The following is a 19,763-nucleotide window of genomic DNA, read 5'->3' as shown; positions in this document are numbered from 1 at the left end:
TAAGTTCTAGGGATCTAATGTTCAGCACGGTGACTATAGTTAATAATACTGTACTGTATACTTGAAATCTGCTGAGAGTAAATCTTAAGTGTTCTCATGACAACAAAAAAAAGGTAACCATGAAAGGTGATGGATGTGTTAGCTTGAGTATAGTAATTTCCTAATGTATACAAATACCAAGTCATCATGTTATACACCTTAAATATATACAGTTTTTATTTATCAATTATACCTCAATAACACTGTAAAAAAATAAAAGGCACTAGTAAGTGCTGGTGAGGATTTGGAGAAACCTGAACCTTTATACAATGCTGACAAGAATATAAAATTAGTGCAGCCACTTTAGCAAAGCTTGGTGGTTTATTAAAAAGTTACATATCAACTTACCACATAACCCAGCAATTGCACTCTTAGAAATCTACCCAACAGAAATGAAAATATATATCCACACAAATATGTGTATGAAAATATTCACAGCAACATTATTCACAATACCCCAAAACTTGAAACAACCCAAATATCCACCAGCTGGTGAGTGGATAAATACAACGGAATACTACTCAGCAATAAAAAGGAACTGAACTACTGATACATGCTACAACATGATGGATGAATCTCAAAAGCCTTATGCTAAGTAAAAGAAGCCAGATACGAAAGACTATATACTTTATAATCCCATTTATATAAAATGTCCAGAAACAGCAAATCTATAGAGACAGAAGGCAAGTTAGTGTCTGGCTGGCTGGGCAGTAAAAAGGGGGATTGACTGCAAACGGACAGAGAATTTTGGAGGGACTGATAGAAATGTTCTCAAACTGGATTATATTTACTTATTTATTTATTTATTTTAAAATCTTTATTGGAGTATAATTGCTTTACAATGGTGTGTTAGTTTCTGCTTTATAACAAAGTGAATCAGTTATACATATACACATGTTCCCATATGTCTTCCCTCTTGCGTCTCCCTCCCTCCCACCCTCCCTATCCCACCCCTCTAGGTGGTCATAAACCACCTAGCTGATCTCCCTGTGCTATGCGGCTGCTTCCCACTAGCTATCTATTTTACGTTTGGTAGTGTATATGTGTCCATGCAACTCTCTCACTTTGTCACAGCTTACCCTTCCCCCTCCCCATATCCTCAACTCCATTCTCTAGTAGGTCTGTGTCTTTATTCCCATCTTACCACTAGTACCACTAGGTTCTTCATGACCTTTTTTTTTTTCTTAGATTCCATATAAATGTGTTAGCATACGGTATTTGTTTTTCTCTTTCTGACTTACTTCACTCTGTATGACAGACTCTAGGTCCATCCACCTCACTACAAATAACTCAGTTTTGTTTCTTTTTATGGCTGAGTAATATTCCATTGTATATATGTGCCACATCTTCTTTATCCATTCATCTGTTGATGGACACTTAGGTTGCTTCCATGTCCTGGCTATTGTAAATAGAGCTGCAATGAATATTTTGGTACATGACTCTTTTTGAATTATGGTTTTCCCAGGGTATATGCCCAGTAGTGGGATTGCTGGGTTGTATGGTAGTTCTATTTGTAGTTTTTTAAAGAACCTCCATACTGTTTTCCACAGTGGCTGTATCAATTTACACTCCCACCAACAGTGCAAGAGTGTTCCCTTTTCTCCATACCCTCTCCAGCATTTAATGTTTCTAGATTTTTTGATGATGGCCATTCTGACCGGTGTGAGATGATATCTCATTGTAGTTTTGATTTGCATTTCTCTAATGATTAATGATGTTGAGCATTCTTTCATGTGTTTGTTGACAATCTGTATATCTTCTTTGGAGAAATGTCTATTTAGGTCTTCTGCCCATTTTTGGATTGGGTTGTTTGTTTTTTTGTTATTGAGCTGTATGAGCTGCTTGTAAATTTTGGAGATTAATCCTTTTTTTTTTTTTTAACATCTTTATTGGGGTATAATTGCTTTACAATGGTGTGTTAGTTTCCGCCCCACAACAAAGTGAATCAGCCATACATATACATATGTTCCCATATCTCTTCCCTCTTGTGTCTCTCTCCCTCCCACCCTCCCTATCCCACCCCTGTAGGTGGTCACAAAGCACCAAGCCAATATCCCTGTGCCATGCGGCTGCTTCCAACTAGCTATCTACCTTACTACGTTTGTTAGTGTGTATATGCCCATGACTCTCTCTCGCCCTGTCACAGCTCACCCTTCCCCATCCCCATAACCTCAAGTCCGTTCTCTAGGAGGTCTGCGTCTTTATTCCTGCCTTACCCCTGGGTTCTTCATGAAATTTTTTTTTTCTTAAATTCCATATATATGTGTTAGCATACGGTATTTGTCTTTTTCTTTCTGACTTACTTCACTCTGTATGACAGACTCTAGGTCTATCCACCTCATTACAAATAGCTCAATTTCGTTTCTTTTTATGGCTGAGTAATATTCCATTGTATAGATGTGCCACATCTTCTTTATCCATTCATCCGATGATGGGCACTTAGGTTGTTTCCATCTCCGGGCTATTGTAAATAGAGCTGCAATGAACATTTTGGTACATGACTCTTTTTGAATTTTGGTTTTCTCAGGGTATATGCCCAGTAGTGGGATTGCTGGGTCATATGGTAGTTCTATTTGTAGCTTTTTAAGGAACCTCCATACTGTTCTCCATAGTGGCTGTATCAATTCACATTCCCACCAGCAGTGCAAGAGTGTTCCCTTTTCTCCACACCCTCTCCAGCATTTATTGTTTCTAGATTTTTTGATGATGGCCATTCTGACTGGTGTGAGATGATATCTCATTGTAGTTTTGATTTGCATTTCTCTAATGATTAATGATGTTGAGCATTCTTTCATGTGTTTGTTGGCAGTCTGTATATCTTCTTTGGAGAAATGTCTATTTAGGTCTTCTGCCCATTTTTGGATTGGGTTGTTTGTTTTTTTGTTATTGAGCTGCATGAGCTGCTTGTATATTTTGGAGATTAATCCTTTGTCGGTTACTTTATTTGCAAATATTTTCTCCCATTCTGAGGGTTGTCTTTTGGTCTTGTTTATGGTTTCCTTTGCTGTGCAAAAGCTTTGAAGTTTCATTAGGTCCCATTTGTTTATTTTTGTTTTTATTTCCATTTCTCTGGGAGGTGGGTCAAAAAGGATCTTGCTGTGATTTATGTCATAGAGTGTTCTGCCTATGTTTTCCTCTAAGAGTTTGATAGTGTCTGGCCTTACATTTAGGTCTTTAATCCATTTTGAGTTTATTTTTGTGTATGGTGTTAGGGAGTTTTCTAATTTCATACTTTTACATGTACCTGTCCAGTTTTCCCAGCACCACTTATTGAAGAGGCTGTCTTTTCTCCACTGTATATTCTTGCCTCCTTTATCAAAGATAAGGTGACCATATGTGTGTGGGTGTATCTCTGGGCTTTCTATCCTGTTCCGTTGATCTATATTTCTGTTTCTGTGCCAGTACCATACTGTCTTGATTACTGTAGCTTTGTAGTATAGTCTGAAGTCAGGGAGCCAGATTCCTCCAGCTCCGTTTTTCGTTCTCAAGATTGCTTTGGCTATTCGGGGTCTTTTGTGTTTCCATACAAATTGTGAAATTTTTTGTTCTAGTTCTGTGAAAAATGCCAGTGGTAGTTTGATAGGGAGTGCATTGAATCTGTAGATTGCTTTGGGTAGTAGAGTCATTTTCACAATGTTGATTCTTCCAATCCAAGAACATGGCATATCTCTCCATCTATTTGTATCATCTTTAATTCCTTTTATCAGTTTCTTATAATTTTCTGCATACACGTCTTTTGTCTTCTTAGGTAGGTTTATTCCTAGATATTTTATTCTTTTTGTTGCAGTGGTAAATGGGAGTGTTTTCTTAATTTCACTTTCAGATTTTTCATCATTAGTGTATAAGAATGCCAGAGATTTCTGTGCATTAATTTTGTATCCTGCTACTTTACCAAATTCATTGATTAGCTCTAGTAGTTTTCTGGTAGCATCTTTAGGATTCTCTATATAGAGTATCATGTCATCTGCAAACAGTGACAGCTTTACTTTTTCTTTTCTGATCTGGATTCCTTTTATTTCTTTTTCTTCTCTGATTGCTGTGGCTAATACTTCCAAAACTACGTTGAATAACAGTGGTGAGAGTGGGCAACCTTGTCTTGTTCCTGATCTTAGTGGAAATGGTTTCAGTTTTTCACCATTGAGGACGATGTTGGCTGTGGGTTTGTCATATATGGCCTTTATTATGTTGAGGAAAGTTTCCTCTATGCCTACTTTCTGCAGGCTTTTTATCATAAATGGGTGTTGAATTGTGTCGAAAGCTTTCTCTGCATCTATTGAGATGATCATATGGTTCTTCTCCTTCAATTTGTTAATATGGTGTATCACGCTGATTGATTTGCATATATTGAAGAATCCTTGCATTCCTGGAATAAACCCCACTTGATCATGGTATGATCCTTTTAATGTGCTGTTGGATTTTGTTTGCTAGTATTTTGTTGAGGAGTTTTGCATCTATGTTCATCAGTGATATTGGCCTGTAGTTTTTTTTCTTTGTGACATCTTTGTCTGGTTCAAACTGGATTATAAGTGATGGTTGTACAACCCTATACATTTACTAAAAATCATATATACTTAATAATGGGTAGATTTTATGGTATGTAAATTATACCTTAAAAAAACTGTTCTAAAAAATAACTTTTAAACAAACTACTAGTAAGAACAATTTTATATGTATGTGTGTGTGTATATATTTCTCTTCCCGATATATTAATCAGGTAATCTTGTACAATATATTTTCTTTCTATTATAATGCTTTACTATACAGTGGCCTCTAGTAGCCAAAAAGAGAGATTTTGAATAGTTGATCACTAGTTGCTTTAATTTTTTATATTTATAACATATCCACTCTATAGATTAGGTCACAGAAATGGCTATGGCTTCTTAAAAGAGTATGTTTAGGATATAAGGTCTAAATTGCGCCCATTCAAAAGACAGTAGATGGGATAAAGAATAAGAATGAAAAGACGTAAGAAGCAGAAGCAAAGTTATTTGCTCCCAATCTGAACTGCTGCTATAAAATAAACCTTATAAGGGACTGTCCTGTCAGTCCAGTGGTTAAGGCTCTGCGCTTCCACTGCAAGAAGTGTGGGTTCGATCCCTGGTTGAGGAACTAAGATCCCACGTGCCACTTGGCGTTGCCAAAATAAATAAATAAAATAAAATAAACCTTATAAGAATATATATATATATTTTTAAATCACTCGTTTAGCTCACTGACCTCCCCTAGCCTATCCAGGAGCCTATCCAGAAAGATATAAATGGAAAGCCCATTACAAGTTTATGCTACATAAATAAAACGTAAATTAAGGAGGTAACTTGATTCTTTCACCTTTGGAGGGCAAAATAGCATAATTTAGAAGTGCATGAGCTGGCGAGTTAGCTTGGATTCGAATTCTAACTCCAACATTGACTCACCCACCAAGTGACTCTGGGTTAATTATTTAATTAAGCAATACTTCAGTCTCCCTTTTTATAAAGTAGAGAAAATCTTTTATCTCAAACCATTATTGGGAATATTGCTTAACTCAACAGTAATCATATACGTATTAGCTATAATTACTGTTATTTCTGTTTAGAAATTGACAATAATTTTTTTTATTTTTAAAGGTCTTTAAGTTCAAAATATTGCATATTTATAAGGTTCAAATTTACAAAACGTTTATTTAGCATCCAAAGCACTATGTTTAAGCCCTATAGAGAAAGAGATTTTGAAACACTAAACAAACACTAAAGAAACTATTAAAATGATTAAAGAGGGACTTCCCTGGTGGCACAGTGGTTTAGAATCCGCCTGCCAATGCAGGCGACACAGGTTCGTGCCCTAGTCCAGGAAGATCCCATGTGCCACAGAGAAACTAAGCCCGTGTGCCCCAACTGCTGAGCCTGTGCTCTAGTGCCCATGTGCCCCAACTACTGAGCCTGTGCTCTAGAGCCCACGAGCCACAACTACTGAAGCCCGCATGCTTAGAGCTCGTGCTCCGCAATAAGAGAAGCCACTGCAATGAGAAGACCGTGCACCGCCACAAAGAGTAGGCCCCGCTCGCCACAACTAGAGAAAGCCTGCACGCAGCAACAAAGACCCAAGTCAGCCAAAAATCAATCAATCAATATATTTATTTTTAAAAAATGATTAAAGCGATAACTATTCATTATCATTAAAAGACGTTATAATGTACTAAATACTTTTAATGTACTTTTAAGTACACTAGTACTTTTAAGTACTAAGTACTTATAATGTACTAAGTACAAAGTGAAAAAAGTTACCAAACAGCAGTAATGCTATAATCTTGTTTTTATAAGTACACTTATATATTTATATACATTCATAAAAATATATATATGACTTTAAACCAAAAATCAACTGATGGTTATCTTTCAGTAGTACAATAAAAAATAATTTTATTTATTTTCTTTTTTCCTAAGCATATTTTCTAATTTTTGTATCTTGAATATTTAGCACTACTGTTTAAAAAAAGGTGGGGGGAAGTTGAAGAAACCTCAATCATTAGTAACATCACATACAAACTGGCTCAGATAGTATGTAGGCCATTAGCATCCTGGGTTAGAAATGGAAAGTGAGACTTACAGGGCACAGAATACATTATGATCTTCAATTTATGAAGATTAAAACAGAATAAAGAATAAATAACATTTATAACTCATTAAATAAATCTTTAGGATCTTCAGATTAAAATGTTACAATACTTTTGTTTAAAGTGCTGCTTCTGGGACTTCCCTGGTGGTGCAGTGGTTAAGAATCCGCTTGCCAATGCAGGGGACATGGGTTCGATCCCTGGTCTGGGAAGATCCCACATGCTGAGGAGCAACTAAGCCTGTGCGCCACAACTACTGAGGCTGTGCTCTATAGCCCACGAGCCACAACTACTGAGCCCGCGTGCCACAAATACTGAAGCCCACGCACCTAGAGCCCAAGCTCTGCAACAGAAGCCACTGCAACAAGAAGCCCACCCACCGCAACAAAGAGTAGCCCCCTGCTCTCCGCAACTAGAGAAAGCCTGCACGCAGCAATGAAGAACCAATGCAGCCAAAAATAAATTAATTAAAAAAAAATTTTAAAGTGCTGCTTCTAATAAGTACATGTGTTAATTAACTTACTATCTAGAGTAGTGTTTTAAGAGTAGAAAATAGAAAAAAATTACCCTTAAAATTTTTCTGGCACATTTAGAGATACATGGGCAGAGCAGAAAATTATGCAGACCCTCTTCTTAGTGATGGATTCCACAGAAAGCAGGGTCACTGGGCCATGGGAGATGGCTGCAGTTTCCTATTACAATAGTTGGCAAGATTGAAGCATGATCTTACTCTTGATAAACAAGCTGCAGCTAAGTTCAGCACCTCTGGTAACCAATGTGTTATTGGAAATGATATCTTAGTCCAACTAGTAGAAATGAAGCCTACCTAATAGAATTTTCCTTGAACAATCAGTAAACAAGTGAAGTTAAAACTCACCTGAAAACATTTTTACAAAATCATCAGTAGACATACTCATCACCACATCTGCCCGATCAGAGGGCTCTCCATGTCCAACATTGCCACCCTTGCTTTTAAGATCAAGAAACCATGTTCCACCATCTTCACCTACACAGAAAAGAAAGATACAGAAATAAATGTTAAAGAAGCCCTGTTTTTCTTAAACTTAATAACTGTACAATTAGAATAATCATATATAATGCCGTTACCCAGGTTGAAATCCCCAGGCCTCTAAGAAATTCAGCCAGTATTTATTAAGTACTTATTATGGGCCAGGCACTTGGCTAGGCTCTGAAGACTCTTCAATAACATGGTTCTTACAAAACAGGAAGTGGAGGGTGATGTGGAGTCAGGAAAGCCCAGCTGAGATTTAAAAGTTAAGTAAGAATTTGCTAGGTGGGGGACTTGCCTGGTGGTCCAGTGGCTAAGACTCTGTGCTCCCAACGCAGGGGGCCCAGGTTTGATCCCTGGTCAGGGAACTAGATTCCACATGCTGCAACTAGAGTTTACGTGCCACAGCTAAGAGTTCGCGTGCCACAACTAAGAGTTCACAACTAAGGATCCCACACGCTGCAACTAAAGATTCTGCACGCGGCAACGAAGATACCATATGCCTCAACTAAGACCCAGCGCAGCCAAATAAATAAATAAATAAATAATATTTGCTTGATGAGGACCTGAAAAAAGGAACAGAAGGACTGGAATGTACAAAGAGAGTGGATGGTGGCCTCAGATAAGCTTGTTAGGCAGTCCAGATGCAGAGCACAGTAAGCCATGTAAAGGGTTCGCTGATTTCATCCATACGCCATGGAAGGAGAATGACATTAGGTTTGTATTTTAAATAGATCACCCTAACAGCAGTGTAGAGAAGATATTGCAGAGGGATAAAGAGGATACAGAGGACAATTTAGGAAGGTACTGGGGTTGTTCAGGAGCTTGAGGATGTATGCCTGGGTCAGGATCGCAGCGGAAATGGAAAAAAGTCCGCATATTTGAGAGAGAACTTCAAAGCAGTATCACAAAACTAGGTAACTGACTGAATGAAGAGGAAAAGGTAGGGAGGGTGCAGAAGAACGATCTGCTTTGCTAGTTTCTGGCTTGGGAAGCTGGGTAAATATTGCTGTGTTTTTTATTGAGAGGACTACTGAAGAAGAGCAGATTTAACAAGTAGTGCCAAAGGCAGGTATTGGGAATGGTGAGTTGTTACGGACATTTTCAGATTGAGGTACCTTTGTGACAGCCAAATGAAAATGTCAACTGAAGTCTGACTGGGCTAGGAAGATAGATACATAAGGAATCAGCCCCTATGGTCACTAAAGGTATGTGAGGGGTTGGGGTTTTCCTAGACAAAGTCTGTAGAGTATAAGGAGTGCTAAGACAGTGACCTGAAGAATATCAACATTTAAGGAAAGGATGGAGAAGCATCTAGCACAGGAGACTGACAAGACATGATTACAGACGCAGAAAAAAGCAATGGAGCGTTTCCAGAAGGAAAGAGAGGTCAACAGCATCAAATGTTGCAGAGTGGTGACAAGGTAAGAATGACAAATGCCCACTGGTGACACAGAAGCCACTAAGGACCTTGGTGAGAGCAAATTCAGTGGAATGGAGAAAAATGACACCAGAACAGAGTGAATTATAGATGAAAATAAGTTTGGCTCTGAAAGAGAGAAGAAAGATGGGGGGTGGGGGGTGTGATTGGGAAGGTTGTTACTGTTGGTATTTTTTGAAAGATAGAATAGACTTTGGGAATGTTAAAAAACCACTGGGAAGGAGTCTTCAGGATGAACAGGTGGAAGAGACAGCACACATTTCCTGAGGAGGCCAGAGGAAATGGGATCTAGAACTTTGCTACTCAAAGTGTGATCCATGAACTGCAGTACCGTCATCACATCAGAAAAGCAAACTTCAGACCCTACCTCAAACCTACTGAATCAGATATTGCATTTTTAGCATGCCCAGCGGTGATCAGTATGGACATTAAAGCTTAGGATGCACGGATGTGGAGTTGAGCTCTGCCTGTTGGGAGAGGAGGAAGAGAGGTCAATGCCTACAACAGTAAGCTATCAGATGGCAGGAAGGTAAAGCAATTCCTGTCTGTAGGCTTCTCTTATCTCTGTGGAAGAGGAGGTCACCTTATCTGCTGAAACTGGCAGGGAAGTGGTGAAGGGAGAGATGGGAGACTTGAGGAACACTGAGAGGTTTAAAAGAGTCACTGTGGAAAATGAGGCAATAAGCTGACCACAGAAACACAGAATTCTGACATTGGAGAGGAGCAGTGATGAATTTTTACTGGTACAGATTCACTGGGTGGTGTGATTCCACCCCCCCACCCCCTGCCATTTCTCCAGCAAGACTTAGCAGCCTGGATGCAAGTGTGGAGCAGCCAGAGAGTTTGATTATCCAGGACTAGGATTATGACAGTTGGTGACATAAGCACAAGGTCAGGAAGTTTAGGATACAGGTAAAAGAGTGATTGAACCAATGGACCATGGGTTCTAAGAAAAGTAAAAACAGGAAGATGCAGATGGATTAAGATAAAATAGAGGTGACAAAGGATAAAAGAACTGATAATGTCAAAGTTTGCATACAATGGGACTGTGGTAGCTAATTCTTAAAACTCTTGTCAACATGCATTAATACTATGTTGAGAAGAAAAATACTGAGAGATTTTAAAAGCTGACTGCATTCAGACTGACCTGAATAATCTCAAAGGTAAAAAATGGCAAGGGAGTTCCTTGGCAGTCCAGTGCTTAGGACTCGGCACTTTCACTGCTGTGGGCCCCGGTTCAATCCCTTGTCAGGGAAGTAAGATACCATAAGCCCGTGGTGCAGCCAAAAAAATTAAAAAGACAGGCAAGGTGCGCATGGTTGATAAATGACTGTATTATACTATCTGTCATGATCCATATATCCTTCTAAATAGGATTTTCTCTCAGTTACATACACTAAAGAGTTATTTACCACTGGTATCTGTAAGGGAATTTTATTTTACATATGTCCATATGCACTGATATTAACTTAAAAATACAAATTGGGAGCATCCCTGGTGGCGCAGTGGTTGAGAGTCCGCCTGCCGATGCAGGGGACACGGGTTCATGCCCCGGTCCGGGAGGATCCCGCATGCCGCAGAGCGGCTGGGCCCGTGAGCCATGGCCGCTGAGCGAGCGCGTCTGGAGCCTGTGCTCCGCAATGGGAGAGGCCACAACAGTGAGAGGCCCACGTACCGCAAAAAAAAAAACAAAAAAAAAACAAATTGGTAGAACAGAGAAGAACTACAAAAACAAGTAGAGGGCTTCCCCGGTGGCGCAGTGGTTGAGAGTCTGCCTGCCGATGCGGGGGACACTGGTTCGTGCCCCGGTCCGGGAGGATCCCACATGCCGCGGAGCGGCTGGGCCCGTGGGCCGTGGCCGCTGGGCCTGCGCGTCCGGAGCCTGTGCTCCGCGGCGGGAGGGGCCACAGCGGTGAGAGGCCCGTGTACCGCAAACAAAAAAAAACCAAAAACCAACCAAAAAAAACAAGCAGAAAACAGGTCTATTACCTATATGTGGAAATACCAGTTTAAAACAAATAGATATAATTATGGATCAACATATATGAACCCCATGGTAACCACAAATCAGGAACTTAATAGATGGACAAAAACCAAAAAGAAAACACAAAAATACAAATCAGTAGTTATTTGCTATTCTTAAATGTCTACATTCTCGGGTAAGGGTCTGGATATAGCCAACTATTCCAGGTTATTACTACTGGAGGCTGATATACTTCCAAGGGAAATATCCTACTTTGTTTCATAAAAGCTCCAGATTACCAGAAGTAACCCTTACCTGAGAGTTCAAACTGATAGATTGCTTGAGTGGCTTTAACAATATCATCACTGAGAGAGTCCTTAACAATTCTAAATGTCCCTTCCACAGCTCCAGAACGTGGTTTTGGTGGTGGCTGCGCCTCCTTTTCTTTCAGTTCTGGAAGAGCACCTATAAAATGTTATTGATATAAGTACCTTTAAAGCCTAGGCAATGTAAGGTCACACACAAAATTAATTAATTAGCAAACAGACTTGCTACCAATTAGACCCATTTAACCAAAATGACCTTAAATACATTCAGTGGCATCTTGAAGCATAAAAGCATAAATCAAACTGATGGAATAACAGCCAAATATGTCAGTTACGATTATAAATGTAAATGGTTTATACTCTTCAAGTAAAAGACTACGTCTCAGATTAGCTTTTAAAAAAACCCACTAATTTATACAGTGTTTATAATAAACAGATTTAAACAACCTATCAGAGTTTTAGTGGTAACAATTAATCACTCCTTTATCATTGTCCCTGAGTTCCAAAACCAAATGAGAAAAGACAACTGTGGAGTCAGAAAGGTGGAGATCAGAATATCAACTGTGTAAATGAGTGGAGATGAATTGGCGACTGTAGCTTAAATCAACAGCCAAGTGAACTTCTCAATAACTTTACCTCTAAATTAAATATATTAACCTAGTCTTTTCATCCCTGGATTGAACCTGCCTCCTCCCATTAAGGAATGGAAATGCCTCTGTAAGTAAAGATCGTGTGAAAACTGAGGATAGTCTACTCTGAAAGAAAGAAGGCTCAAAAGGGTCCAAACCACACAAACTCGTTTATTCTCTCAATCTCAATCAGACTGGTCCCTCCCACTAGATGAAGAGGTAGGTCAAACCACGTATTAGTCTCATGAAGGCCCCACTACCTAGAAACGCAAGGTCAGGAGAATAGAGGTTGCAACATTTTAAAATTTGTATTCACTGGGCTTCCCTGGTGGTGCAGTGGTTGAGAGTCCACCTGCCAATGCAGGGGACACAGGTTCATGCCCTGCTCCGGGAAGATCCCATATGCCACAGAGCAGCTAAGCCCGTGCTCCACAACTACTGAGCCTGTGCTCTAGAGCCATGAGCCACAACTACTGAGCCTGCGTGCCACAACTACTGAAGCCCACGTGCCTAGAGCCCGTGCTCCGCAACAAGAGAAGCCACCACAATGAGACGCCCGCACACAACAAAGAGTAGCCTCTGCTTGCCACAAGTAGAGAAAGCCCCACATGCAGCAACGAAGACCCAATGCAGCCAAAAATAAATAAATTAATTTAAAAAAAATTTGTATTCACTTAAACCATTGGCCATAACCATTCAGCATATGATGAGCCAGGGGAGATCTGCAGTGCATAGGACTGTTCGAATCCCATAGCATGAAGCTGTCCCCCAATACCAACCTCTGTGTCTTTATTTATCCTCCTGGAATTATTTGTGGGCAGTTTGGCTGCCCCCAGAAACAGTTGAGAATAATTTGTTATTTAAACTAACCCAAAGGACAATCTGTACTCTAGGCTGAAGATTAACTCTCCACCTATCTCCCAGCTCAAATTATACCCAGCCGTCTTGTCCAATATAACTCACCAAAGGCTATTAAATAAAATCTAACTGACAGCATAAAGATACTCCAGAGTATAACATAACCAATTCGAAAGTATCCTAAATTTATTGAATATAAACTACCTTCCATTATGATGTTTCCAGACACAAATAAACAGTAAAATCCTTCTCATAAAGTTCAGCAGATATTAAAGATGAAATACTTAAGATCCAATGGAGCAAAGAATACATTATTATTATGGTATTTTGAAGACACTTTAAAAATTCAGATATGTATTTCAATATTTAATGCTGACAGTGTAGTGAGGGAGGTACTCATATAATGCCAATATTTATAATTCTGGAAGGAAGTTTCATAGTATGTATCAGGAACCCTCCCACTGATTATCAACTTTCAGTGATCCACTATAAGAAAATCCTGTAACATTTATAAAATGAAACAATTACAAGCCACTAAAATAAATATTACATTCATGTGATACAATACTAAGTTGCCAATTTCAAAACTTTGTTTTTGAAGACCTGGATAATATTCACAATATAATGTTAACTAAAACAAAGAATATACAATTAAATATAATATGATCCACTCAGGTAAAGTATATATTTGTAGATATGAATTTTAAGTTATATTTTCAAAAAATAAAAGAGACTGGAAACAAATAAGCCAAAATACAGACAGTATTTATACTTGGATGGTGGGTTACATGTGATTTAAAAAATTTTCTTTATGCTTTTCTGTACTAAGCTTTTCTATACAAATTAATTTAAAATGGTATCAAAATTGATTAAATTACATTACAAAATCTATTGGATGTGGCCAAAGTTACATTAAGGGGGTAAATGCACAGTCAAAATTATTTTATTATTTTTAAAGGAATAAAAATGAATATTAGCCTAACAAGCAAGAAAAGGAACAAAAACGTGCAACCTCAAAGAAAGCAGAAAAAATAATAAAGCAAAAATGTTTAAAGTAATGAATCAAATGGTTGCAGAATTTTGTGAATATACTAAAAATCACTTAACTACATACTTTAAAATGGTGAATTTTTGGTATATGTAAATTATACCTCAAAGCTGTTATAAAAAGAAATAATCAGTAAAGAGAAAAGCAGTAGAATGAAAAATGAAATAAAATTTAAAATCTGGTTCTTTTGAGAAAAACCAATAAGATACAGTAAAATATGGCAACTTTCTGGAAAATTTAATCAAAGAAAAAGAGAAAAAAACTTTAAAAAGAGAAAAGGGATAAAATAAATATGAAAAATTTTAAATTATAAATGAATACTACATGTCAACCCTTAAATAAATTTTAGAACTTCAAATGGACAGTTCTAGTTCTTTTATTTTAGAAAAAGCCAATAATTGAATGACAAAATAAAAACATTTTCAAAGAAACAACTTCAGAAAAGACTCAAATAACCAAGTAGGTGAGATATGTCAAAACTTCAAGGAAAAGAACATAGAAAAAAGAAGTTACCCAATTGACTGCCATACTCAAAATATAACAAAAAATAAAATATAGAAAATATATAATAAAAATGTAGACATTAATCTAAATAACTGATAAAAAAAATCTTAACCAACATCTAATACCTTACTTATGGGTAAAATCTAAAGATTTTCCCATTAAAATTAAGAATAAAATAAGAATACCTAAAATAGTTTCAATAAATATTTCCAAATTCTCCTGGAAGTTCGAGTCAGTATATTAAGAAATATGCCAGAAATAATCCTGTAAGATACTATTATTATATGTAGACAGTAAGTTTGGGCATTTAGGAAATTCAAGATAATTACTCAATGATAATTACATCAACTAACATTTATAGGGGACTTACTATATAAATTTCACAATATGATGCACTATCTATTATACTTAATCCTCATGATACTCACATAAGGAAAGTGAGACCTGAGAAAACTGTTTCAGAGAGCTGAAGTGACTTGTCCAAGGTCACAGATACAAGTGACAGGGACAGGACTTGTACCCAGATCTGTCTTATCCCAAAGTCTAGGCGTTCAGTAACTGTCTATTAGAAACTATTAGAAGTCTAAAACAAGATAAAAACTCATGAAGGTGACCAGATATAAAATAAATATAAAAACTTAGTTTCCCCCTTCTTATTTATAACGTGTCTTGTTTAAGAAAGCATTTCAATATGTCTAATAAAATAAACACAATTCAAGAGTAAAGTAAAAAGGAGTGAGGTTTTAAAATGGCAATTGGAATACTCAGTGACACACCTAAGGTTACATGGCAGTATGTGGCACAGCAGGAATTCCAACCCAGGCAGTCTGACTGGGTAATGCTTCCTCTTCATTTTCTTCTATGTCTAACTATGTAATTTTATATAGCCAACATAAAGGCTGAGCAGAGAAACAAGACCTAAACTCAGCAGAACTGGACCAAGCAGAGGCTGCTAAAAGTGAGGAAAGCAAAGACACAGGCTTCCTTCAAGTTTCTGGAGGCAGAAAATATATAGGAATGTATTTGGTTTTAGTAGGTATAATACCAGACAGAACTAAGTTTGTCATATAATAACTGCTGGAACTCCTACTTCAGGTGATTTGTCTATTAATCAATATATCATCTTTATCATCTGAGACGCCAAGGAGATGGCAGCAAAAACTACAGTGTAGCCTTGAAAGACACTTGCCAAGAGATAAACTGCATCATTTATCACCTGAAATATTTAAACATAGTATGATGACTCTGCACAAGACAATAAAACTTTAGGAGACAAAAAAAAACCCCAGTAATATATTTGAAAGGTACATTCAGTACACAACAAATATGGAAACTTTTGGGAAACAAATGAAACCAAGTTCCCCTAAAACAAGTTTACCAGGTTTATGATTAGTCTCTCTATTCAAAACTTTATTCCCTTTTTTTAAAATAATATTTGTCTTCCTCAGTCAAGCAGTAATTTTTTTTTTAATTTATTTATTTTATTTATTTTATTTTTGGCTGCATCGTTGGGTCTTTGTTGCTGTGCGCTGGCTTTTCTCTAGTTGCGGTGCAGGGGCTTCTCATTGCACTGGCTTCCCTTGTTACAGAGCACGGGCTCTAGGCACGCGGGCTTCATTAGTTGCAGCACACAGCCTCGGTAGTTGTGGCTCGTGGACTCTAGAGCGCAGGCTGCTCAGTATTTGTGGGCCATGGGCTTAGCTGCTCCTCGGCATGTGGGATCTTCCCACACCAGGGCACGAACCTGTGTCCCCTGCACTGGCAGGCGGATTCTATTTTTTTTTCTTTAACATCTTTATTGGAGTATAATTGCTTTACAATGGTGTGTTAGTTTCTGCTTTATAACAAAGTGAATCAGTTATACATATACACATGTTCCCATATCTCTTCCCTCTTGCGTCTCCCTCCCTCCCACCCTCTCTATCCCACCCCTCTAGGTGGTCACAAAGCACCGAGCTTACCTCCCTGTGCTATGCGGCTGTTTCCCACTAGCTATCTTTTCTACGTTTGGTAGTGTATATATGTCCATGCCACTCTCTCACTTTGTCACAGCCTACCCTTCCCCATCCCCACATCCTCAAGTCCATTCTCTACTAGGTCTGTGTCTCCATTCCCATCTTACCCCTAGGTTCTTCATGACCTTTTTTTTTCTTTCTTAGTTTCCATATGTATGTGTTAGCATACAGTATTTGTTTTTCTCTTTCTGACTTACTTCACTCTGTATGACAGACTCTAGGACCATCCACCTCACTACAAATAACTCAATTTCATTTCTTTTTATGGCTGAGTAATATTCCATTGTATATATGTGCCACATCTTCGTTATCCATTCATCTGTCAATGGACACTTAGGTTGCTTCCATGTCCTGGCTATTGTAAATAGAGCTGCAATGAACATTTTGGTACATGACTCTTTTTGAATTATGGTTTTCTCAGGGTATATGCCCAGTAGTGGGATTGCTGGGTCGTATGGTAGTTCTATTTGTAGTTTTTTAAGGAACTTCCATACTGTTCTCCATAGTGGCTCTGTCAATTTACATTCCCACCAACAGTGCAAGAGTGTTTCCTTTTCTCCACACCCTCTCCAGCATTCATTGTTTCTAGATTTTTTGATGATGGCCGTTCTGACCGGTGTGAGATGATGTGTCACTGCAATTTTGATTTGCATTTCTCTAATGATTAATGATGTTGAGCATTCTTTCATGTGTTTGTTGGCAATCTGTATATCTTCTTTGGAGAAATGTCTATTTAGGTCTTCTGCCCATTTTTGGATGGCATTGTTTGTTTTTTTGTTATTGAGCTGTATGAGCTGCATGTAAATTTTGGAGATTAATCCTTTGTCAGTTGCTTCATTTGCAAATATTTTCTCCCATTCTGAGGGTTGTCTTTTGGTCTTGTTTATGGTTTCCTTTGCTCTGCAAAAGCTTTGAAGTTTCATTAGGTCCCATTTGTTTATTTTTCTTTTTATTTCCATTTCTCTAGGAGGTGGGTCAAAAAGAATCTTGCTGTGATTTATGTCATAGAGTGTTCTGCCTATGTTTTCCTCTAAGAATTTGATAGTGTCTGGCCTTACATTTAGATCTTGAATCCATTTTGAGCTTATTTTTGTGTGTGGTGTTAAGGAGTTTTCTAATTTCATACTTTTACATGTACTTGTCCAGTTTTCCCAGCACCACGTATTGAAGAGGCTGTCCTTTCTCCACTGTATATTCCTGCCTCCTTAATCGAACATAAGGTGACCATAAGTGCGTGGGTTTATCTCTGGGCTTTCTATCCTGTTCCATTGGTCTATATTTCTGTTTTTGTGCCAGTACCATACTGTCTTGATTACTGTAGCTTTGTAGTATAGTCTGAAGTCAGGGAGTCTGCTTCTTCCAGCTCCATTTTTCGTTTCCAAGATTGCTTTGGCTATTCGGGGTCTTTTGTGTTTCCAAACAAATTGTGAAATTTTTTGTTCTAGTTCTGTGAAAAATGCCATTGGTAGTTTGATAGGGAGTGCATTGAATCTGTAGATTGCTTTGGGTAGTAGAGTCATTTTCACAATGTTGATTCTTCCAATCCAATAACATGGCATATCTCTCCATCTATTTGTGTCATCTTTAATTTCTTTCATCAGTGTCTTATAATTTTCTGCATACAGGTCTCTTGTCTCCTTAGGTAGGTTTATTCCTAGATATTTTATTCTTTTTGTTGCAATGGTAAATGGGAGTGTTTTCTTAATATCACTTTCAGATTTTTCATCATTAGTGTATAGGAATGCCAGAGATTTCTGTGCATTAATTTTGTATTCTGCTACTTTACCAAATTCATTGATTAGCTCTAGTAGTTTTCTGGTAGCATCTTTGGGATTCTCTATGTATAGGATCATGTCATCTGCAAACAGTGACAGCTTTACTTCTTGTTTTCCAATTTGGATTTCTTTTGTTTCTTTTTCTTCTCTGCTGTGGCTAAAACTTCCAAAACTATGTTGAATAAGAGTGGTGAGAGTGGGCAACCTTGTCTTGTTCTTGATCTTAGTGGAAATGGTTTCAGTTTTTCACCACTGAGGACGATGTTGGCTGTGGGTTTGTCATATATGGCCTTTATTATGTTGAGGAAAGTTCTCTCTATGCCTACCTTCTGCAGGGTTTTTATCATAAATGGGTGTTGAATTGTGTCGAAAGCTTTCTCTGCATCTACTGAGATGATCATATGGTTTTTTCCTTCAATTTGTTAATATGGTGTATCACGTTGATTGATTTGCATATATTCAAGAATCCTTGCATTCCTGGAATAAGCCCCACTTGATCCTGGTGTATGATCCTTTTAATGTGCTGTTGGATTCTGTTTGCTAGTATTTTGTTGAGGAGTTTTGCATCTATGTTCATCAGTGATACTGGCCTGTAGTTTTTTTTCTTTGTGACATCTTTGTCTGGTTTTGGTATCAGGGTGATGGTGGCCTCGTAGAATGAGTTTGGGAGTGTTCCTCCCTCTGCTATATTTTGGAAGAGTTTGAGAAGGATAGGTGTTAGCTCTTCTCTAAATGTTTGATAGAATTCGCCTGTGAAGCCATCTGGTCCTGGGCTTTTGTTTGTTGGAAGATTTTTAATCACAGTCTCAATTTCAGTGCTTGTGATTGGTCTGTTCATATTTTCTATTTCTTCCTGGTTCAGTCTTGGCAGGTTGTGCATTTCTAAGAATTTGTCCATTTTTTCCAGGTTGTCCATTTTATTGGCATAGAGTTGCTTGTAGTAATCTCTCATGATCTTTTGTATTTCTGCAGTGTCAGTTCTTACTTCTCCTTTTTCATTTTTAATTCTATTGATTTGAGTCTTCTCCCTTTTTTCCTTGATGAGTGTGGCTAATGGTTTATCGATTTTGTTTATCTTCTCAAAGAAGCACCTTTTAGTTTTATTGATCTTTGCTATTGTTTCCTTCATTTCTTTTTCATTTATTTCTGATCTGATCTTTATGATTTCTTTCCTTCTGCTAACTTTGGGGTTTTTTTGTTCTTCTTTCTCTAATTGCTTTAGGTGCAAGGTTAGGTTGTTTATTTCAGATGTTTCCTGTTTCTTAAGGTAGGATTGTATTGCTATAAACTTCCCTCTTAGAACTGCTTTTGCTGCATCCCATAGATTTTGGGTTGTCATGTCTCCATTGTCATTTGTTTCTAGGTATTTTTTGATTTCCTCTTTGATTTCTTCAGTGATCACTTCGTTATTAAGTAGTGTATTGTTTAGCCTCCATGTGTTTGTATTTTTTACAGATCTTTTCCTGTAATTGATATCTAGTCTCATAGCATTGTGGTTGCAAAAGATACTTGATACAATTTCAATTTTCTTAAATTTACCAAGGCTTGACTTGTGACCCAAGAT

At 37.8% G+C, this 19,763-nt stretch overlaps 1 protein-coding gene across 6 annotated transcripts in view; it reads right to left on the bottom strand.

Annotated features, from left to right (window-relative positions):
• HSDL2 (hydroxysteroid dehydrogenase like 2) overlaps positions 1-19,763 on the bottom strand; it is a 126,221-nt gene that overhangs the window by 13,654 nt on the left and 92,804 nt on the right. For 5 of the 6 annotated variants that reach the window (XM_019946410.3, XM_019946414.3, XM_019946413.3 and 2 more), the window contains 2 exons: positions 11,360-11,509; positions 7,509-7,637 (listed from right to left, as the gene is read on the bottom strand). In XM_019946410.3, the coding sequence (XP_019801969.2) occupies positions 7,509-7,637; positions 11,360-11,509 (279 nt within the window). The remainder of the gene's footprint in view (positions 1-7,508; positions 7,638-11,359; positions 11,510-19,763) is intronic. The other variant, XM_033858404.2, reaches the window with a different exon arrangement.

This window comes from Tursiops truncatus, chromosome 6 (genome assembly GCF_011762595.2).
Source record: "Tursiops truncatus isolate mTurTru1 chromosome 6, mTurTru1.mat.Y, whole genome shotgun sequence".
NCBI lineage: Eukaryota > Metazoa > Chordata > Mammalia > Artiodactyla > Delphinidae > Tursiops > Tursiops truncatus.
This window is presented reverse-complemented; position numbering and strand designations above follow the sequence as displayed.